The 20239-nt window shown below is 49.8% G+C and overlaps 1 protein-coding gene and 1 long non-coding RNA gene across 4 annotated transcripts in view; both read right to left on the bottom strand.

Moving 5' to 3' along the window:
* Window positions 1-782: 782 nt before the first annotated feature.
* Window positions 783-5142, bottom strand: LOC119969729. The gene is made up of 2 exons (XR_005461453.1): window positions 3590-5142; window positions 783-2190 (listed from the first exon to the last, which is right to left on the bottom strand). It is a non-coding gene; the product is annotated as an uncharacterized LOC119969729 (long non-coding RNA).
* Window positions 5143-7461: 2319 nt separating this feature from the next.
* The window catches only part of asip1 (agouti signaling protein 1), a 105630-nt gene continuing 92852 nt past the window's right edge, over window positions 7462-20239 (bottom strand). For all 3 annotated transcript variants that reach the window (XM_038803736.1, XM_038803737.1, XM_038803739.1), the window contains one exon: window positions 7462-7981. In XM_038803736.1, the coding sequence (XP_038659664.1) occupies window positions 7790-7981 (192 nt within the window). In that variant the 3' untranslated portion in view covers window positions 7462-7789. The remainder of the gene's footprint in view (window positions 7982-20239) is intronic.

Here is a 20239-nt window from a genome sequence, read left to right as displayed (position 1 = left end):
GATTGTTCTCCCTAGAGAGACAAAGGCTGAGGGGCAACCTGATAGAAGTTTAGAAAATTATGAGGGGTATAGATAGGGTGAACAGTTGGAGGCTTTTTCCCAGAGTGGAAATTACAAGGGGGCGCAAGTTCAAGGTGAGGGAGGATTTGTTCAGTGGAGATGTGCGGGGTCATTTTTTACACAGAGTGGTGGTGGCCTGGAATGCACTGCCAAGTGAGGTAGTTGAGGCAGACACGTTAGTGACTTTTAAGACTTGGCTGGATAGACACATGAACAGACAGGGCATTGAAGAATGTAGGCGGTTGGTTTAGATAGGACACGTGATCGGCGCAGGCTTGGAGGGCCGAAGGGCCTGTTCCTCTGCTGTACTGTTATTTGTTCTTTGTTTATTTCAATGTTGACAATTTCTGCTAACCAATGACTTCCAATGGTTAGCACTGCTCTTCATAGCGTCAGGGACCTGGGTTCAATTCCGGCCTTTGGCAACTGTATGAAGTAAGCACGTTTACCCAGTATCTGTGAGGGCTTCCTCTGGGTGCTCCGGTTTCCTCCCACAGTCCAAATATGTGCAGGTTAGTTGGATTGCCCATTTTAAATTGCCCCTTAGTGTCCAAAAGATTGGTGGGGGTTATTGATTATGGGGATAAGTATGGTGCTCTTTCAAAGGATCATTGCAAATTTGATGGGCCGAATGGCCTCCTGCACTGTAATGATTCTATGATCAACAGGTATCCTGCATTCTGCAAAATAATGAAGTTTGAAAGCAAATGAAACACAACTTAATCAATGCAACGATTTATTAGATATTACAGAGAAGCAGATAACAGTAAGAGCAAAATATACTGCTTTCACAAATGAGATAAAACGATGTTCCTCCACACGGTACCGATTATATTGGCAATGCATGGCTGTCGGCTGTGTGAAACATGACTTATAAAACCATGGAACCAACTGCAAAACAAGTAACTGACAAAAATATGAGTAGGGGGACCTGTGTTCAGATTTAATTTGGAATGATGGAATGAAGGTCTCCTTGGCCTGTTGGTTTCAAGTGTTCTATGTTAAAAGGGTCTGGGGCCATCTTAACCTGGTTTCTCGTGGACTTGAGCACACAGCAAAAACTGGTACTAAATTGGTAGTCTCATTTAAAGAAAGAAAAACTTTGCATTTGTATAGTGGTTTACATGGCTTCAGGCTGTCTGATCATTGGGTGGCACGGTGACACAGTGGTTAGCACTGCTGCCCCATAACGCCAGAGACCTGGGTTCCATTCCCACCTTGGGTGGCCGTCTGTATGGAATTTGGGTAGGTTTCCTCCGGGTGCTCCGGTTTCCACTCCAGTCCAAAAATATGCAGGTTGGGTGGATTGGCCATGATAAATTGCCCCTTAGTGTCCAAAAAGGTTTGGTGGGGTTACTGTGTTATGGGGACAGGTATGGCGCTCTTTCAGAGAGTCGGAAACGCGATGGGCTGAATGGCTTCCTGCAGCACTGTAATGATTCTATGATTTCACAGCTGATTTAGTACATTTTTGAAGTGTAATCAATGTTGTAATCTAGGGAAATGCAACAGCCAATTTGCACACCGCAATGTTCTAGACAGAATGAAGAGGTAAATGACTAGAGAATCCATTTGGAGATGTTGCTTGAGGGATAAATATTGACCAGGAAACCATGCAAATTCTCCTGGTCTTCTTGGGATAGTGCCATTAGAATTTTCACATTAATCTGCAAAAGTAGTCACAACGTTTGATTAAGATCTCATCAAAATGACACCATTTTTGACAGTGCAGCACATCCTTACTGTTGTACAGTATCAATCTAGTTTTACGTTCTCATGGTTCTGGAATTAGAGTTTGAACCCACAATCTTCTGATTGAGAGACATGAATACTGCCAGTGAACTATGATGGTCAATCGATTGAAAGACTGCTACACTCTAGCAGTTGGATATTATTGCTAGTGTTGGGGTGAAACATTGTGGCTCATGTAGAGACAGTGCTACTTTGCACCTAATTATGATATGGGGAAAGTATTATATTTCTCAGCAACTGTCCTTACTGAGTAAAAAATTTGCAAAATAAAACATGCAAATCCAATATATTTTTGAAGGTCAGGAGTGACAGGAAATGGAACACATGATAACTAACAGCCTTGTCCACAGTCGCTGTGGCTCTTCTTTTGTTTCTTGGCTTGTATGGGATAACAAAATAAACAAACCATTAATAACTTTTCCATAACCCTAAACCACAGCAGAATCAACAAATTCAACATAAATATAAAGATACTTAAATATAACAATAGATTTTTAATTCACTGATACACTTTAAATAATGTTAAGAATGAATATAAAAAGTATATATGATAACTGAATGGAGTTTTTTAATTTACACCAAACTGCATCCACTTTTAATGATAAACATGGATGTTAATATTTTTATCAAGTTCAAATTATTACTGCATGTTGTGAATTCACTCTGGGTAAATGTTTGATTTGGCAGAACTGATTAAATCAAGTGCGATTAATGGTGGACTGGATTTTTTGTTCTCCCGTCGAGGGGTTTGAAGGAAGGAAGGTTTGTAAAATCCAGCGGCCACCCTGAGTGCTGCTTACCCACCCATCTCAAACTGTCTGAACATGTATGGGTGTGGGGGAAGCTCATCTGCGGGCGCTGGTCCCCTCCCCGTGACACTCACCCATCCTTCGGCCGTGGACATCTCCCCCGGAGCTGTGTCCCATCCCATGGGTGTTCAAATGTTTGCTGCTGAGTGTGGTGCGTTGCCTCATGCAGTGTTCAGGTATCACGGTCGGATTGGGATGTGAGGCAATGACTCCCACATACTACATGGCCCGCCCACCCACAGGATTCCACTTGGGATGTGTGCAGTGCTCACTTAACCATGATTGTCAATTCCCCATAAGAAATAGCCTTCAGTTGCACGGCCAGAGGCTTCGGCAGTCGGTGGGGGTTATGGGTGGTCGCCGGAGCAGACAGGCAGAGGCAAGGATTTCCCTGGAACGGGTATACTCAATCCAGGGTTGGCATGGTGGTGCTGCAAGTGGTTGCCTCCCAGTTACCCCAGCGCCTCCCTCCCACCCTCCCATGGCAGCCCACCTCGGCGGAGGGTTCTCCCCCCCCCTCTCCCCTCCCCCCCCCCCCCCCCAGCCGAGGATCCCCCACCGAGCACAAGGGCATCAAGCCCAGTATCTCTGGGCTCTTTGCCTGTGAGCAAAGATGGTTACTCACCTCCTCAAATCCCCACAGAAGATCTTCTGCCAGATTCGCGATTTTAAAAATGAGTACTAACCGGCGCCAGTGTGAGCACTTGCTGGGGAGGCCACTGAATGGCAAGAGGCCGTTGGATATGGGGTCGCTCCCATTAATTGTAACGAAATAGGGCTTAAATGGTGATAATTGGTTTCTTGCCACGCTACAAGGAGATCTCAATTTTGCCTGTGGGAGCGGGCCGGTTGCATCGCCTGGCGTGGTTCTCATTTTTGGCTTCTCCCGCTATTCACCGGCTTTGTTTTGCTTGAGCAAGAACGTAAGGAGGCTAGAAGATTGTGCCCATCACTTCTCTCCCTCATACCTTTAGGGGATCCTTGTGTGCCAAATATCTGTCCAGTTCCTTCTTTTGCATTGTTCAGAGCCTTCAGCTACTTCTGGGGAAGAGCTGAAAATGTTAGGGCAGTATTTTAGGAGTATAGACCTGATGCAATTTTCTCTTAACCCTTCCTGAAAAGTAGCGTCCTCCAGAAGTAACAAAAGAAAATATCTTGTATCATTTATCAGGCGTGAAATTAAATTTTGGCTGTATTCAGTGACTCCTTGACAGCACAAGTAAGCCTTTTAGGTTTTTCTGGGGTTGAATTGGTTTCATCTTGACATGTGCAGAGGAGATGGAACCGTATTGTTCCTCTGCAATAATCAGTAGTCCAGAGCATTACTGATGAGTGACTCGTCAGACTGGCTCATTGTAGGAACTGGAGCAGCAGACCTGCCATTGATGTTAAATACTTTCCACACAGCTCCAAATAATCCTGGAGACCAATGATCTAATAACTGGGGAGGAGCTTGGGGATGAGGAGAGTTTTTTTTAAAACTGGATAACCAAGAAGAAACTCATTTCTACACTGTGCAGGTAAACAAGTTGGTTTTAACTGATCAAGCTACTGCAGTCTCCCCTGTGCATGCTTCTAATTTCCTAGATCTTGTTTTGACCACTTATATATATCCAGGTTCTCGAGATTTAATTACATAGGCTCTGTCCCTCTGAAAAAAGTGTTCATCCTATAATCCATCCTGGGATGGTGGGACTGTCATATGAGGAGAGACTAAATTGGTTTGGATTATATTCATTGGCGTTTAGAAGAGTGAGAGGGATCTCATAGAAACTTACAAAATTCAAACAGGATTAGACAGGGCAGATTCAGAAAGAATGTTCCTGATTGTGGGCGAGTCAAGAACTGGGGGTAACAGTTTGAGGCTAAGGGGTAAACCTTTTAGGTCTGAGGTGAGGAGAAATTTCTTCAACCAGAGAGTGGTGAATCTGTGGAATTCGCTACCACAGAAAGTAGTTGAGGCCAAAACATTGTGTAATTTCAAGAAGGAGTTAGATATCACTCTTGGGTCTAAAGGGACGTGGGGGAGAGGTAGAATCAGGGTATTGAACTTGATGATGAGCCATGATCATAATGAATGACGGAGCAGGCTCGAAGGGCCTCCTGCTTCTATAATCTATGTTTCTATAATCGGATAACTAGAATTTTTAATTTAATGTAATTAATTTCAGGTGGAAGGCAGTCTGCCATTTGCACTGATGCAGTCTAAGTAACTGTACCATAAAGTATAGTGCTCAATTATTTATGGAACATTATTGGTCCATAATGTTCTTCAATATTAACCAGCAACAGAAGGAAAAACAGATGAATATTCTCCTTTGAAAGCTGTATAAACATAATGATTAATTGACCCTTCCATAATGCCATACACTGCATGCAAAGGAGGAGACCCAATTCTGAAGGCCAGGTAGAACATAGAACATTACAGCGCAGTACGGGCCCTTTGGCCCTCGATGTTGCGCCGACCTGTGAAACCATCTGAAGCCTATCTGACCTACACTTCCATTTTCATCCATATGTCTATCCAGTGACCACTTAAATGCCCTTAAAGTTGGCGAGTCTACTACTGTTGCAGGCAGGGCGTTCCACACCCCTACTACTCTCTGAGTAAAGAAACTGCCTCTGACATCTGTCCTATATCTACTACCCCTCAATTTAAAGCTATGTCCCCTCGTGTTGTTCATCACCATCCGAGGAAAGAGACTCTCACTGTCCACCCTATCTAACCCTCTGACTATCTTCTATGTCTCTATTAAGTCACCTCTCAGCCTTCTCCTCTCTAATGAAAACAACCTCAAGTCCCTGAGCCTTTCCTCGTAAGACCTTCCCTCCATACCAGGAAACATCCTAGTAAATCTCCTCTGAACCCTTTCCAAAGCTTCCACATCCTTCCGATAATGTGGTGACCAGAACTGCACGCAGTACTCCAGGAGCGGCCGCACCAGAGTTATGTACAGCTGCAGCATGACCTTGTGGCTCCGAAACTCAAGCCCCCTACTGATAAAGGCTAGCACACCATATGCCTTCTTAACAGCCCTATTAACCTGGGTGGCAACTTTCAGGGATTTATGTACCTGGATGCCGAGATCTCTCTGTTCATCTACACTACCAAGAATCTTGCCATTAGCCCAGTACTCTGCATTCCTGTTACTCCTTCCAAAGTGAACCACCTCACACTTTTCAGCATTAAACTCCATCTGCCACCTCTCAGCCCAGTTCTGCAGCTTATCTATGTCCCTCTGTATCCTATAACATCCTTCAGCACTATCCACAACTCCACCGACCTTCGTGTCATCTGCAAATTTACTAACCCATCCTTCTGCACCCTCTTCCAGGTCATTTATAAAAATGACAAACAGCAGTGGCCCCAAAACAGATCCTTGCGGTACACCACTAGTAACTGAACTCCAGGATGAACATTTGCCATCAACCACCACCCTCTGTCTTCTTTCAGCTAGCCAATTACTGATCCAAACCGCTAAATCACCTTCAATCCCATACTTCCTTATTTTCTGCAATAGCCTACCATGGGGAACCTTATCAAACGCCTTACTGAAATCCAAATACACCACATCAACCGTTTTACCCTCATCCACCTGTTTGGTCACCTTCTCAAAAAGGTATGTTTACTTGACGCATATATACTTAAGAAAACTTAGTTTTAAGCTCAAAGGTAGAATGTTGACATTGGAGGATCATGGTTGCTTCCCAGAGAAGAATGATTTTCTCTCTGTCTATATTTAGCAAATGTCTATGGGGGCAGACAGGCAAGTGGATTTAAAGCCACAATCAACTCAGCCAGGATCATATTGAATGGTGGAGCTGGCTCAAGAGGCAAATGCTCTACTCTTGCTTCTGTATCTAATGTTCTTATGTCAGTTATATTGCTTGTGGTCTATGCTGGACTGTAATGCAGCCAACTATTCTTCCACGGCTGCACAAATCAGGAGTATGAACTGTCTTGCAACATATCTTCTTACACAAGAAGAGCACCTGGTTGTTCTGAAAAAAGGATTCAAATGACAACCGACTCCAGTTAAAAATTTGGAAATTAAAAATAAGATGGGAAGTCAGGTGAAACTTTTTCAATCAAGGACAATAAACTTGTGGAAGTAGCTATTGAAGTGGCATCATCAATTGACTCATAAGGCAATCAGATACATTACTAGAGATAAAAGATTTAGCAGTTCAATGAGAAGGGGCTGGTTTAGCACACTGGTCTAAACAGCAGGCTTGTAATGCAAAACAAGGCAGCAGCATGGGTTCAACTCCCATACCGGCCTCCCGGAACAGGTGCCGGAAAGTGACACAGTAACTTCATTGAAGCCTACTTGTGACAATAAGCGATTATTATTATTATTATGGGCCAGGTATGGGAGTGTTGAATCAAATAGAGATTCACTTATTGGGACAGATTTTCCTCCCTAGTGCTTTGGCATAAGCCATTTTCTGAGCTAAGTCTGATAAAGGAAACATGAACATGGAAAACTATAGGCATGTAACAGAATTTTCCCAATTTTCCTCTTGGTGCTCTAGCTAGTTGATATTTTATGAATTCTGTAGAGTGAAACTGTGCTCTCAATCCATTTTGGCCCTAAACACTATTTTCTCTTAAGTGGTAAGATAGACCTCAATGAGCTGGAGCTCTCCCCCACCTTTCTTTGATGATTTTCCTAAAGGCATACTATGTTTATGATAAAGTGTTTGGCAAATTCACTTTTATCTGTTTACAAAGATATTGTGTGTTTACCTAAATCACACTGTTGCATATGCCATTGATAAACACCTCTTCTAATTGTTCTCCCTCCTTCCATCACTGCTCAAAAACATTTGTCAATCATTTTTTAGATGCAGCCAAAGACCCTTTATTTCACAGTGGCACAGAACAAAGGCTCTGAGTTATTATTATTGATTTGCCAATAATTTTCAGCCAATTGAAATGAATGAAATGAAAATCGCTTATTGTCACGAGTAGGCTTCAATGAAGTTACTGTGAAAAGCCCCTAGTCGCCACATTCCGCGCCTGTCCGGGGATCAATTGGGGATCTACCTCTACCGTTATCATAATCCAAATTAACAATAACCAAAAAGAAGGCATGCACATTATTTACTGTTCATTTTATATGCCGACTGGCTGTGCTTTTTAAAAAAATCATGAGACAAATTGCTTATGTTCTATCCAGACACTTGGCATTCAACCTCCGGCAATAGCAGACAGTATTGAAAAAACGACAGTGGCAGAAGGCACACGGGTTGCAACATGGTGGAGATGGTGGCAGACACATTCCCCAGAGCTGCACACAATGCCCATTGTATGGTCTTAGCTTCTTCACTTTATGGACCACTGCAATTCCGTTGTTCTGTATTTGAAGAAATGAAAGTTAAAGATGAAAAGATTGCAATACAACCGCACTAACAATCATCCTTACAAAGATTTTGTGAAGGCTATATTTTATTACCAATCTGCATTCTCTTTCAAATGAATAGTGGGACCAAGGCGAAAGGGCAAGGTACAAATTTCAAAACACTCCCAAGGAGCGCAGAGAATTGATTGAAAATTATAGAAATCAAAAGGTAAGAGTCGTGGCAATATCAGGCTTAGATTTTCACTACTTGTAGATTGGATGAGGATGGGAAGATTGAGGGAGCGAAAGAGTTCTGCGCATCCTAGGTAGGATTGTGTACCATTTAGAGACATTGTGAAGAATTTTGATTCAATTAAGGATTGAAGGAGGAAGACCAATTAAGGAGGAAGACCATATAGATAGGACGACGTATTTGGAGTTTTGAAGCAACAAGTTTAGAGAAGGAATAAACAGCAATATTGGTAAATAGAGGAAGACATAAGAGAGGTGTCAGTGGAATTCATTTCTATTTTCTTTCCCCTTTTTCCCTCATTACTTTGCACCAAGCCATTTGCTTGGCCAACAAATCAGGTAAATTATATATGTCTCAGTTTTCTGCCAATCCCAGTTTTCAAATCAGCTGTTCAGCTCGGAGTAACTCCCAAAGATGACTCTCATTTCTGTTGTCCTTATCTGTGGAAAACTGCTTCTTCTCAGAGACAAAACTAAGATAATATTAACAGCCATGGATCCTGCCTGCCACCTTGTGGCACACTATGGGAGAAATTCTCCGACCCCACGCAGGGTCGGAGAATCGGCCGGCAGCGCCGTTATTCCCGCTCCCGCAGGGTTTTTAATTCTCTGACCGGCCAAAAACCGGCGCTGTGCAAATCCCGCCGGGAGCCTCTGAAAACAGCTGGCGCCGGCGGGATTTCATTATATTTTTGTTTCCACAAATCTCCGGCCCGGATGGGCCGAAGTGTGGCCACGTCGGCGAAAATCACAGTAGCTTTAAAACGGCGTCAACCATTGATGATGGTTGACGCCGTTCAGTGTCGGGGGGGGGGGGTTGCGGCATCGGGGCAGGTTGCGGCATCGGGGGGGGGGGGGTTGCGGCAATCGGGGGGGGTTGCGGCATCGGGGGGGGGTTGCGGCATCGGGGGGAGTTGCGGCATCGGGGGGGAGTTGCGGCATGGGGGGGTTGCGGCATGGGGGGGTTGCGGCATGGGGGGAGGGTTGTGGCATGGGGGGGAGGGTTGCGGCATGGGGGGGGTTGTGGCATGGGGTGTGGGTTGCGGCATCGGGGTGGGTGGGTTGCGGCATCGGGGGGGTTGCGGCATCGGGGGGGTTGGGGCATCGGGGGGGGGGGGTTGCGGCATCGGGGGGGGGGAGTTGCGGCATCGGAGGGGGTTGCGGCATGGGGGGGGTTGCGGCATGGGGGGGAGGGTTGCGGCATGGGGGGGGTTGCGGCATGGGGGGGGGTGCGGCATGGGGGGGGGTTGCGGCATGGGGGGTTGCGGCATGGGGGGGGTTGCGGCATGGGGGGTTTGCGGCAATGGGGGGGTTGCGGCATGGGGGGGTTGCGGCATGGGGGGGGTTGCGGCATGGGGGGGGTTGCGGCATGGGGGGGGTTGCGGCATGGGGGGAGGGTTTGCGGCATGGGGGGGAGGTTGCGGCATGGGGGGGGTTGCGGCATGGGGGGGGTTGCGGCATGGGGGGGGGGGTTTGCGGCATGGGGGGGGGTTGCGGCATGGGGGGGTTGCGGGCATCGGGGGGGTTGCGGCATGGGGGGGGGTTGTGGCAATGGGGGGGGTTGCGGCATGGGGGGGGTTGCGGCATGGGGGGGGTTGCGGCATGGAGGGGGTTTGGGGGCAGCGGCGTGCAGAGAGGGGGGGCGACGGATGCCCGGGGCCAACGCACCGTCGCCCCCCCCTCTGTACGCCGCTGCCCCCTACCCCAACCACCCCCCCTCACCACTCCTGCTTCCCTCCAACGCCCCTACCACCCTCCAACGCTGCCACCCCATCTCTCGCAACGCCGCAACCCCCCACCCTCAATGTCGCAACCCCCCCTCAACGCCGGGTCCCCCCCCTCTCAACGCCGGGTCCCCCCCCACTCAACGCCGGTACCCACACTCCGTCCCCCTCCCTCTGAAGGCCGGTACCCACACACCCCCCCTCCCTCTGAAGGCCGGTACCCACATCCCCCCTCTCTCCTCCTCCATCCTTCCTTCCTCCTCCCCCCTTCCTTCCTCCTCCCCCCTTCCTTCCTCCTCCCCCCCTTCCTTCCTCTGTTAGTGGGGGGGGGGGGGTGCGGCGTTAGTGGGGGGGGGGGGGTGCGGCGTTGGAGGGGGGTAGGGGTGGTGAAGGGGGTAGGGGTGGTAAGGGGAGGGGGTTGGGGTAGGGGCAGCGGCGTGCAGAGGGGGGGCGATGGTGCGTTGGCCCCGGGCATCCGTCGCCCCCCTCCTCTGCACGCCGCTGCCCCTACCCCAACCCCCCCCTCATCACCCTACCCCCCTCCAACGCCGCCCCCCCCTCTCTCAACTCAACACCGCACCCCCCCAACCGCCGGTCTGTCTCTCTCCTCCTCCCCCCCCCCCCCCAAATGCCGGTCTGTCTCTCTCCTCCTCCCCCCCCCCCCAAAATGCCGGTCTGTCTCTCTCCTCCTCCCCCCCCCCCCAAACGCCGGGTCAGTCTCTCTCCTCCCCCCCCCCCCCCCCAAATGCCGGTCTGTCTCTCTCCCCCCCCCCCCCAAATGCCGGTCTGTCTCTCTCTCTCTCCCCCCCCCCCCCACCAAATGCCGGGTCTGTCTCTCTCCTCCTCCCCCCCCCCAAAATGCCGGTCTGTCTCTCTCCTCCTCCTCTCCCCCCCCCCCCAATGCCGGTCTGTCCTCTCTTTCCTCCCCCCCCCCCAAAATGCCGGTCTGTCTCTCTCTCCTCCCCCCCCCCCCAAAATGCCGGTCTGTCTCTCTCCTCCCCCCCCCCCCCCAAACGCCGGGTCAGTCTCTCTCCTCCCCCGCCCCCCCCAAATGCCGGTCTGTCTCTCTCACTGTCCCCCCCCCCAAATGCCGGTCTGTCTCTCTCCTCCTCCTCCTCCCCCCCAATGCCGGTCTGTCTCTCTCTCTCTCCCCCCCCCCCCAAAATGCCGGTCTGTCTCTCTCCTCCTCCTCCCCCCCCCCCCAATGCCGGTCTGTCTCTCTCTCTCCCCCCCCCCCCCAAAATGCCGGTCTGTCTCTCTCCTCCTCTCCCCCCATGCCGGGTCAGTCTCTCTCCTCCCCCCCCCCCCCCCCAAAGCAGGTCTGTCTCTCTCTCTCCCCCCCCCCCCCCCCCAAATGCCGGTCTGTCTCTCTCCTCCTCCCCCCCCCCAAATGCCGGGTCTGTCTCTCTCCTCCTCCCCCCCCCCCCCCCCCCAAACGCCGGGTCAGTCTCTCTCCTCCCCCCCCCCCCCAAATACCGGTCGTTCTCTCTCTCTCCCCCCCCCCCCAAATGCTGGTCTGTCTCTCTCCTCCTCCTCCCCCCCCCCCCAATGCCGGTCTGTCTCTCTCTCCCCCCCCCCAAAATGCCGGTCTGTCTCTCTCCTCCTCCTCCCCCCCCCCCCCAATGCCGGTCTGTCTCTCTCTCTCCCCCCCCCCAAAATGCCGGTCTGTCTCTCTCCTCCTCCCCCCCCCCCCCCCCCCAAACGCCGGGTCAGTCTCTCTGCTCCCCCCCCCCCCCCCAAATGCCGGTCTGTCTCTCTCTCTCCCCCCCAAACAATGCCGGTCTGTCTCTCTCTCTCCCCCCCCCAAAATGCCGGTCTGTCTCTCTCCTCCTCTCCCCCCATGCCGGGTCAGTCTCTCTCCTCCCCCCCCCCCCCCCCCAAAGCAGGTCTGTCTCTCTCTCTCTCCCCCCCCCCCCCCCAAATGCCGGTCTGTCTCTCTCCTCCTCCCCCCCCCCCCCCAAATGCCGGGTCTGTCTCTCTCCTCCTCCCCCCCCCCGCCCCCCCCCCCCAAATGCCGGTCTGTCTCTCTCCTCCTCACCCCCCCCCCCAAACGCCGGGTCAGTCTCTCTCCTCCCCCCCCCCCCCAAAATACCGGTCTGTCTCTCTCTCTCCCCCCCCCCCCAAATGCTGGGTCTGTCTCTCTCCTCCTCCTCCCCCCCCCCAATGCCGGTCTGTCTCTCTCTCCCCCCCCCCCAAAATGCCGGTCTGTCTCTCTCCTCCTCCCCCCCCCCCCCCCCCCAATGCCGGTCTGTCTCTCTCTCTCCCCCCCCCCAAAATGCCGGTCTGTCTCTCTCCTCCTCCCCCCCCCCCCCCAAACGCCGGGTCAGTCTCTCTGCTCCCCCCCCCCCCCCCCCCAAATGCCGGTCTGTCTCTCTCTCTCCCCCCCCAAAAAATGCCGGTCTGTCTCTCTCCTCCTCCCCCCCCCCAAACGCCGGGTCAGTCTCTCTCTCCTCCCCCCCCCCCCCCCCAATGCCGGTCTGTCTCTCTCTTCCCCCCCCCCCCCCCAAAACACCGGTCTGTCTCTCTCCTCCTCCTCCCCCCCCCCCAATGCCGGTCTGTCTCTCTCTCTCCCCCCTCCCCCCAAAATGCCGGTCTGTCTCTCTCCTCCTCCCCCCCCCCCCCAAACGCCGGGTCAGTCTCTCTCCTCCTCCTCCCCCCCCCCCCCAAAAAAAACACCGGGTCTCACCACTTCCGCAGCTGGTGAAACTGACGCGTATCGCGTCAGTCCGCTGCTGGCCCCTCCGGGAACGGAGAAAAGCTGCCTAAAAGAAGGCCCCCACGCCGGAGTCATCTACACCAATTTTGCTCGCCGGAAATCGGCGTTACGACGGTCTGCAGAGAATTTCGCCCTATGTTAGCAATCCAAAATGCTGAAGTACAGACAATGAAAAAATCTTTGGTGCCAAGATGCATACAAAATAGGCAATGATGATTTTCTCTATTCTTTAACTTTACCGCTTTACCATAATTCCTAATTAAGAGAGCTCATGATAACAAGGCACCAAAGATGCTCTCACTTATTGAGGTACCAAATATATTCTCTGCATTGAATCCCTACAGATTTTAAACACGATTGAGGCCTGAATCTTTATAAATGAAGGAGAAAGTCTCCTGCTTATCCAAAATGGTACCAGAGGTCTGAAGCCAGAGGTCCCACCCTGAACCCAACCCCCACCATTTTTGTAAGGCGGGGAACTGAGATGAGTTGCATTTTTCACATTGTCGTTAATGTAGGCAACTACACACGTTAAAGTGAAGCTGCCTTCAGTCAGATCCAATTTTCATCATTGGGATGTCCAAAAGCATGACTTGTGCCCTTTGGACCTATCAGAGAAGGTCTAAAGTTAACAGATTCTTTGGAGAGGTAAAGTACCCTGCCGGATATGTTCCCTGGGTACATTTGGGAGAAGTCAAGTGCTCTTTGGTTGACGGCCACCCTGAATCTTTACGTCACGGGGTCCTTCAAAACGCAGAGTGGAACCCGGTCCAAGATCTCGCAGACCTCGGTGCACAGATTCATCCATGCCGTCAGGAAGGCCATATATGCTTGGTCGGCACAATAAATCAGCTTCAATATATGGACCAAGCCCACCAGTAAGCCCGAACAGCAGGGTTTGCCGTCATCGCCTGGATGCCCCAGGGTCAGGGGATGATTGACTGGACACATGTCCCCCCAGAAGCTCGGCTGCATGAGCTTCATGAACGTGCAGCTGGTGTGATGTCTCTTTCGAGGTGCACCCCCTGGGTGAGGAGATGGCTTCTGGGCGACAGAGGTATCTGCTGCAGCCATGGATGATGCCACCTATCCAGAGGCAACAGGCCGGCGTCAAGACCCGCCACAACGCCCATGCCATGACCAGGTCGTGATCTCTGCATTGAATCCCTACAGATTTTAAACAGGATTTGGTTCAGGTGCCTCGACTGATCTGGAGGGGGACTCCGGTATAGTGCTAAAAGGGTCTCCCACATCGTGGTGGCCTGTTGCATCCTCCACAACGTTTTGCAGTAGAAAGGCGATATGCTGGAGGATGGGGATGAACGGCAAAGGGGACCCAGGTCACATGGCGGGAATCACAGCAGGCCACCTCCACCACTGATGTACTGCCTGGGGGGAACCACCTAGATGCAGCATTAGGGCCCGTTAGGCTCGAAAGTTAGACACCAGTTAAGTTTAAAAAAATATAAATTTAGAGTACCCAATTCTTTTTTCCAATTAAGGGGCAATTTAGCGTGGCCAATCCACCTCGCCTGCAAATCTTTGGGTTGTGGGGGCGGAACACGGGGAGAATGTGCAAACTCCACACAGTCAGTGACCCAGAGCTGGGATCGAACCTGGGACCTTGGCGCTGTGAGGCAGCAGTGCCGACCACTGTATCACCGTGCTGCCCTAGACATCAGTTAAGTTCACACACAGGATAGCATTCGGGGCAAGGGCACAAACCTGTAGAGACATGTTCACCTATTCACAATGAACATCTGTTCACAAACATTTCAACCTGCCTTGGTGCTCTGTCAGAAGGATGGGATGGATGGGCTAGACTGGGCTAGCTGCTGATACCCACCCCAGTCTAATAGTATTAATTTATTTTTATTTTTACAACAACAGCAAGCATAGTATGTACACATAGTCCAAATCTATAAATTAACTTGCAGTCAAAAGAACTTGCAGATTCAGTGTTGTCCATGACATTCTCATGCTCAGGAACTCCTGAACTATCTGACGCTGCAGCTGACATTGATTCTGACGTGGATTCATCACCCATCACATTGTTGCGAAAGTCTTCTCTGGTTTTCATGAGAGTGTGATGATTTCTTCTTAAAACCAACCCATTCTCTGTCTGTACATTGCAGGAACGAGGTGCTACTTCTTTCAGTACAATGGCTTTTCTCGACCAATTACCCGAATCTTCTATCCTCACAATGTCATCACTACTTAGAGGTGGTAAAGTTCTTGATGCTCTATCATAGAACTGCTTTTGTTTTGCTTTAATGTTTTGCATTTCCTGCAGTACCAATGCAATCTTCTCCTTCTTTGCCAAGTATGGAAGTGTGGTATGCAACCTTCTATTCATGGGTAACTCTGCTGGCAATCTACCATGTGACAATGGTAATGTTCTGTAACTCAACAGTGTTGGATGTGGATCAGATTGGCTGTCCATTGGCTGTCCATTACTTTCTTCAACAATTGCTTCACAATATGTACACCTTTTTCAGCTTTTCAATTGGCTTGAGCATACAACGGACTCAACGTGATTGAAATCATATGTGACTGCGAAGTGTTGCTACTCTTTACAGCTAAAACAAGGACTGTTATCGCTTCGTTTGCAGTATTACATTAATTGCCATTATGCTTGTTAGGAGAGCCATTTTGGGATCATTTGAAAAATAGCCTATGATCATTAAATAAGCTTTCCCTCGTTGGTGAAAGAGATCCATAGCTACTTTCTGCCATGGTTCCATAGGTAAATCAGATATTTGCATTGGTTCTCTTGTTTTCTTGAAGTGATGCTTCCGGCATGTGTCACAATCACAATGCCATGCGATGAGAGCTTGTCACCTCAGTTACTCCAAATTGGCACTTTTGCTTATTGAGCTTCAGGCCATTTCCCCTGATGCTTGTTAGAACTTTAAGCAACCTCGTATTTTGCTCTTCTATGGTGAAGGCCCCAATGATGATATCATATCCACATACACACAAATACCTTCGATGCCTTCGATTATGTGCTCCACGGCATGGTGAAAAATTTCTGATGCCGAAATTGTGTTAAACGGCATTCTGAGAAAGCGGTACCGTCCAAATGGCGTATTAAAAGTGCAGTATTTTGTACTTTGTTCCTCTAGCTTTAGTTGCCAGAAATCTTGAGAGGCGTCAGGTTTCGTAAAGAATTGTGCACCATCTCAGATGTGATTTCCTCACGCTTTGGTATTTGGTAATGTTCTCTTTTGATATTCTCGTTCAGAACTTTAGGATCCATGCATATGCGAATATCGACATTCTTTTTCTTTACACAAACCATGGAGTTTGCCCAATCGGTAGATTCTTCTATCTTTCTGATTACTTTTAATTTTATCATTCTGTCTAGCTCGTTTTTGAGGCGATCCCAAAGAGGTGTAGGTACTCTTCTTGGTGCCTTTATCACAGGTTTTGCATCCTCTTTGATTTGTATCTTGTAGCGGAATGGTAATGTACCAAAACCGATGAACACATCGCTGAATTTGCTGATAATGTTTTCAGAATCATCGGAGTGTTGATCCAATCCTTTGTGGATGCGATGTACCAACTGCACAAGACCTAATTCTTCACAGGACTTATAACCTATTAATAAATCCAAGCCCTCAGATGCAATACAGAATGGGATGGAATAAACTGTGTTCTTCACCAACACACAGGTCACAAGCACTATAAAATTTAATGCTTGAACCATTGTAATCTCACAGATATTTTTTTATTTCTTCTAATCGCCTGAATTTTTAGATTTTTCAAATCAGTCATGCTGATTTAATTGGCTTTGGCACAGTGTCTAACTTCAATTGGACCACTGTACCGTTCACTTCAAATGATAGCAGCAATTTGTCCTCATCAACCACATTTATTTTAAATGGAGTATGAGTTTGCATTTTTTTTAAGAACTGGAGAATTTTCTGATGTCTCCAAAAATGATTCTTCTCTGTTATTACTCCAACAAACAATGATGTTTCATCACTGGAGTCTGTGTCTTCCACTGTGCTGACTGATCTGGGATTGAGCTTAGAGCGACGCCACCATTATTGAGAAACATTTTAGAATGCAGTGCTGCTAGCTTGTGAGCCTGACAAATCTTAACTGTTTGTTCCAAAAAGAGCTCCAATTCCCTCAGCAACCATTCCCTCAGCTTATTTTCATTCACATCAAACACAATCTGTCCCGAATCATGGAAGATTCCACCGCAGAAAAATTACAGGTTGTAGCTATTAACTTTAAATCAGTGATGAAATGATCTATAGACTCTTCGGTCTTCTGTAAAAGTGATCTAAACACATAGGGCGAGATTCTCCGCAAATGCGGAGAATCGTAAAGGCTGCCGTGGGACAGGCCGTGACCCACGGCAGCCTTCACGCCCACTTCTGTGCCCGATTCTCCCCCCCCCGGGCGGGGCTAGGAGCGCGGCCCCGTGCGTCACGGCGGCGCGGCCTTGACGACCGTCGTCAAGGCCGTGCATGCGCAGTTGGCGTCTTTTCCCTCAGCCGCCCCGCAAGACGTGGCGGCTTGATCTTACGGGGCGGCGGAGGGAAAAGAGTGCATCCGTTACGGATGCACGGCCCGCGATCGGTGGGTACCGATCGCGGGCCTATGCCCCCTTGGCACAGCCGTGGTACTGCTGTGCCAATCGTGCCCCCAGATGCCCCAAATGGGCATCTGGCGTCCGTTTCACGACGGCAGCGGCAGGTGTGTTTGCTGCCGTGTTGAAACGGGCGCGAAGGCCCGGCCGCTCGGCCCATCGGCCTCGGAGATTACGGCGAGCGGTGATTCGTGGCGTGGGTCGGGCGTGGGGGTGGGGGGAGAATAGCGGGAGGGGGTGAAAAATGTCGGGAGTCCCTCCCGCTATTCTCCCACCTGGCGTGGGGGGGGGGGCGGAGAATCGCGCCCATAGCATTCATACATTTTATTCTTTCTGGGAGTGCAATGTGAATCAAATCTTCAAATTACTTTGTTAAAATTTTTACTATCTTCATCATTTGAAAATTTAAACGTATTAAGCTCAGCATTGCTTTGGCCCCTGCTGCTGTTAGGAGCATAGCCCTCTGATGCAAATCTGATTGATCTCCTAAATTTACTGCAGTAAGAAATAGATTAAATTGTTGTTTAGACACATGCCTGTTGCTGATCACAATACCATGCAAAATCTTCAAACCTCTGTGGACCTCGTGGCGGGCTGATAGTTTTTCCTCAGTGTTTAATACCATCCAACCCTGGTACCATGTAATGTTATTGTCGTATGGCCTGATTTATATTGCAAGAACACTTGTAGTGAAAGCTATAAACGATTTATTAACATTAACTGTGGGTCAAATATATACAAAACAACAGATGAATAACACTATGAACATACACATGCAACTTTTCTCTTCCAGCTTCCTCGTCAGTCTGAGGTCACCTGACTAGCATTCACTTATATACTAACAAGACTTCACAGTCGGTGAATTATAACACAACCATGATATCACCATACCGACCAGGTCCAGTGCCCATCACTCAGCGGCGGTGAGGGGTCGCACATCCAGCAAGGCCCCACCTCCAGTCTTCTCTCTCTCCCTGCGGTTGTGCGCCTCCTTATCCAGGGTGGGGGGGGCAACCGGAAGGGCAACCGTGCGTGGCACCACCATGCCAACCCCTGGATCGTGTGTACCCATTCCTGGTGCAACCCTTGTCCCTGCCTAGCTGCCCCACTGACCACCCATAACCCCCATTGACTGCCAAGGCCTCTGACTGTGCGGTTGAAGGCTATCACTAACAAGGAATTGGCAATCGTGGTCAAGTGAGCACTTCACACAACTCAAATGGATTCTCATGGGTGGACGGGTCATGTAGCATGTGGGAGCCATTGTCCAGCATCCCAATCACACCCTGATGCATTTACACTGTGCTTGAACACTGCGGGAGGCAATACCACACACGCAGCAGCCAACATCCGAACACACAAGGGATGGGACACAGCTCCAGTGACATTTCCACAGCCAGAGGGTGGGTGAGTGCCACGGGCAGGTGGTGAGGGGATGCCTGCAGAGATGGGCAAAGGGTACAGAGGTCAGCCCGCATTGCAGAAAAAGGTGACATGCATCATAGGGGTTGGTTTTGTTTTGTTATGCTCTTGACGTAGCATAAGCTGCTTCCTTGATGTACACTCTGACAAAGGAAGGTTCAGACTTGGAGATAGCTTTAACACATTTATTAAACTGTTAACGATTCTCCTACTTGGATTCGACTCTCCTGTTAATCCTGCTACAGCTACTCAGACTGACAAACCAGTCTGCTACAATCCAGGTGGTGGGTGTGATGTGTTTCAAATCAACCCTATGTACTCACCGAGTGTCTCCACTGGAAAGAGGAAGATCATGTGTGCTCTGTCCTTTTATATGGGTTGGTATAATGCCCTCCTGTGGTAGTGTCACCTCTGTGTGTATCGTGAATGCCCATTGGTCGTGTCCTATCTTACTGGCCTATTGGTTGAATGCCTGTGTGTCATGTCTCTGGTACTCCCTCTAGTGTCTATCTAGTCTACGTGTATTTATATTAATCCCTTGTGTATTTACAGTGATGCATATCACCACAGGTTTAGCACAATGGGCTAGACAACTGGCTTGTAATGCAGAACAAGGCCAGCAGCACAGGCTCAATTTTCATAACAGCCACCCCGAACAGGTGCCGGGATGTGGCGACCAGGAGCTTTTCACAGTAACTTAATTGAAGCTTACTTGTGACTATAAGCAATTATTATTATTATTTGTGGTTGTGCACAAGGATGTTTATTGTGTTATACAATTCTCCACCCTCCCAAAGGTGCTATCCCTTTCCCCGTCCCCAGCCCCTCACCCCCCTACCTACCCTCCCACCCCTTCCTTTCCACCCAGGTACCCTTAGTGATCCTCAATGTGCTTTGCCTTCCTAGCTCTACCGATACATCTAGCGGTGTCCCCAGGATGCACATCAGAGGTGAAGGCAGCGAGCTGCTTACCATGTCCTGTGGCCTTCGATGCCCCTGGTGAGCGTCCTCTGGGGGCTCTGGGCCCGGAGGGTCCCAGCTCACTTGTCAGCAGCACAATCACAGCTGTGCCGCCCTATTCCATTTGCTGGCTGTGGGACATGGGACGGGTCCAGGTTTGCACTCAGTGCACTTTCCTCCTGCCCGGTGCCCATAGGGCCCTGGGGTTCACCTTGGGACAGCTGGGGGCAGCTGGTGCGAGCCCCAGCTGTCAATGCATCATCTGGCTCTGCCAACCTTGGCACTTCCCCATGGTCCGCATCATGGTGTCTACACCCACGGCGATGATCCTCAGTGACTGGGCCATGCCCTGCAGCTCCTCAGCAATGCCCACCTGCAACAGGGACAAGCTCCGCAATGCCTCGGTCATGACCATCTGAGATCGAGGCATGTCCCACAGAACCTCATCAAGGTCAGCCTGGTACTGGGTTACATCCCCAGCGAGGCGGACATTCTACCGAGACCCTCAGCCATGGGCTTCACTGACAGCGCGACACCTTGTACACCTTCACTAATGGAGCTGAAGTCATGCATTAGGCCCTCCACTGCACTTGTCA

The sequence above is a fragment of the Scyliorhinus canicula genome, chromosome 7 (genome assembly GCF_902713615.1).
Source record: "Scyliorhinus canicula chromosome 7, sScyCan1.1, whole genome shotgun sequence".
In the NCBI taxonomy this organism is placed as follows: domain Eukaryota; kingdom Metazoa; phylum Chordata; class Chondrichthyes; order Carcharhiniformes; family Scyliorhinidae; genus Scyliorhinus; species Scyliorhinus canicula.
Note: the sequence above shows the minus strand (reverse complement) of the source record. Positions and strands in the feature narration are given on the sequence as shown.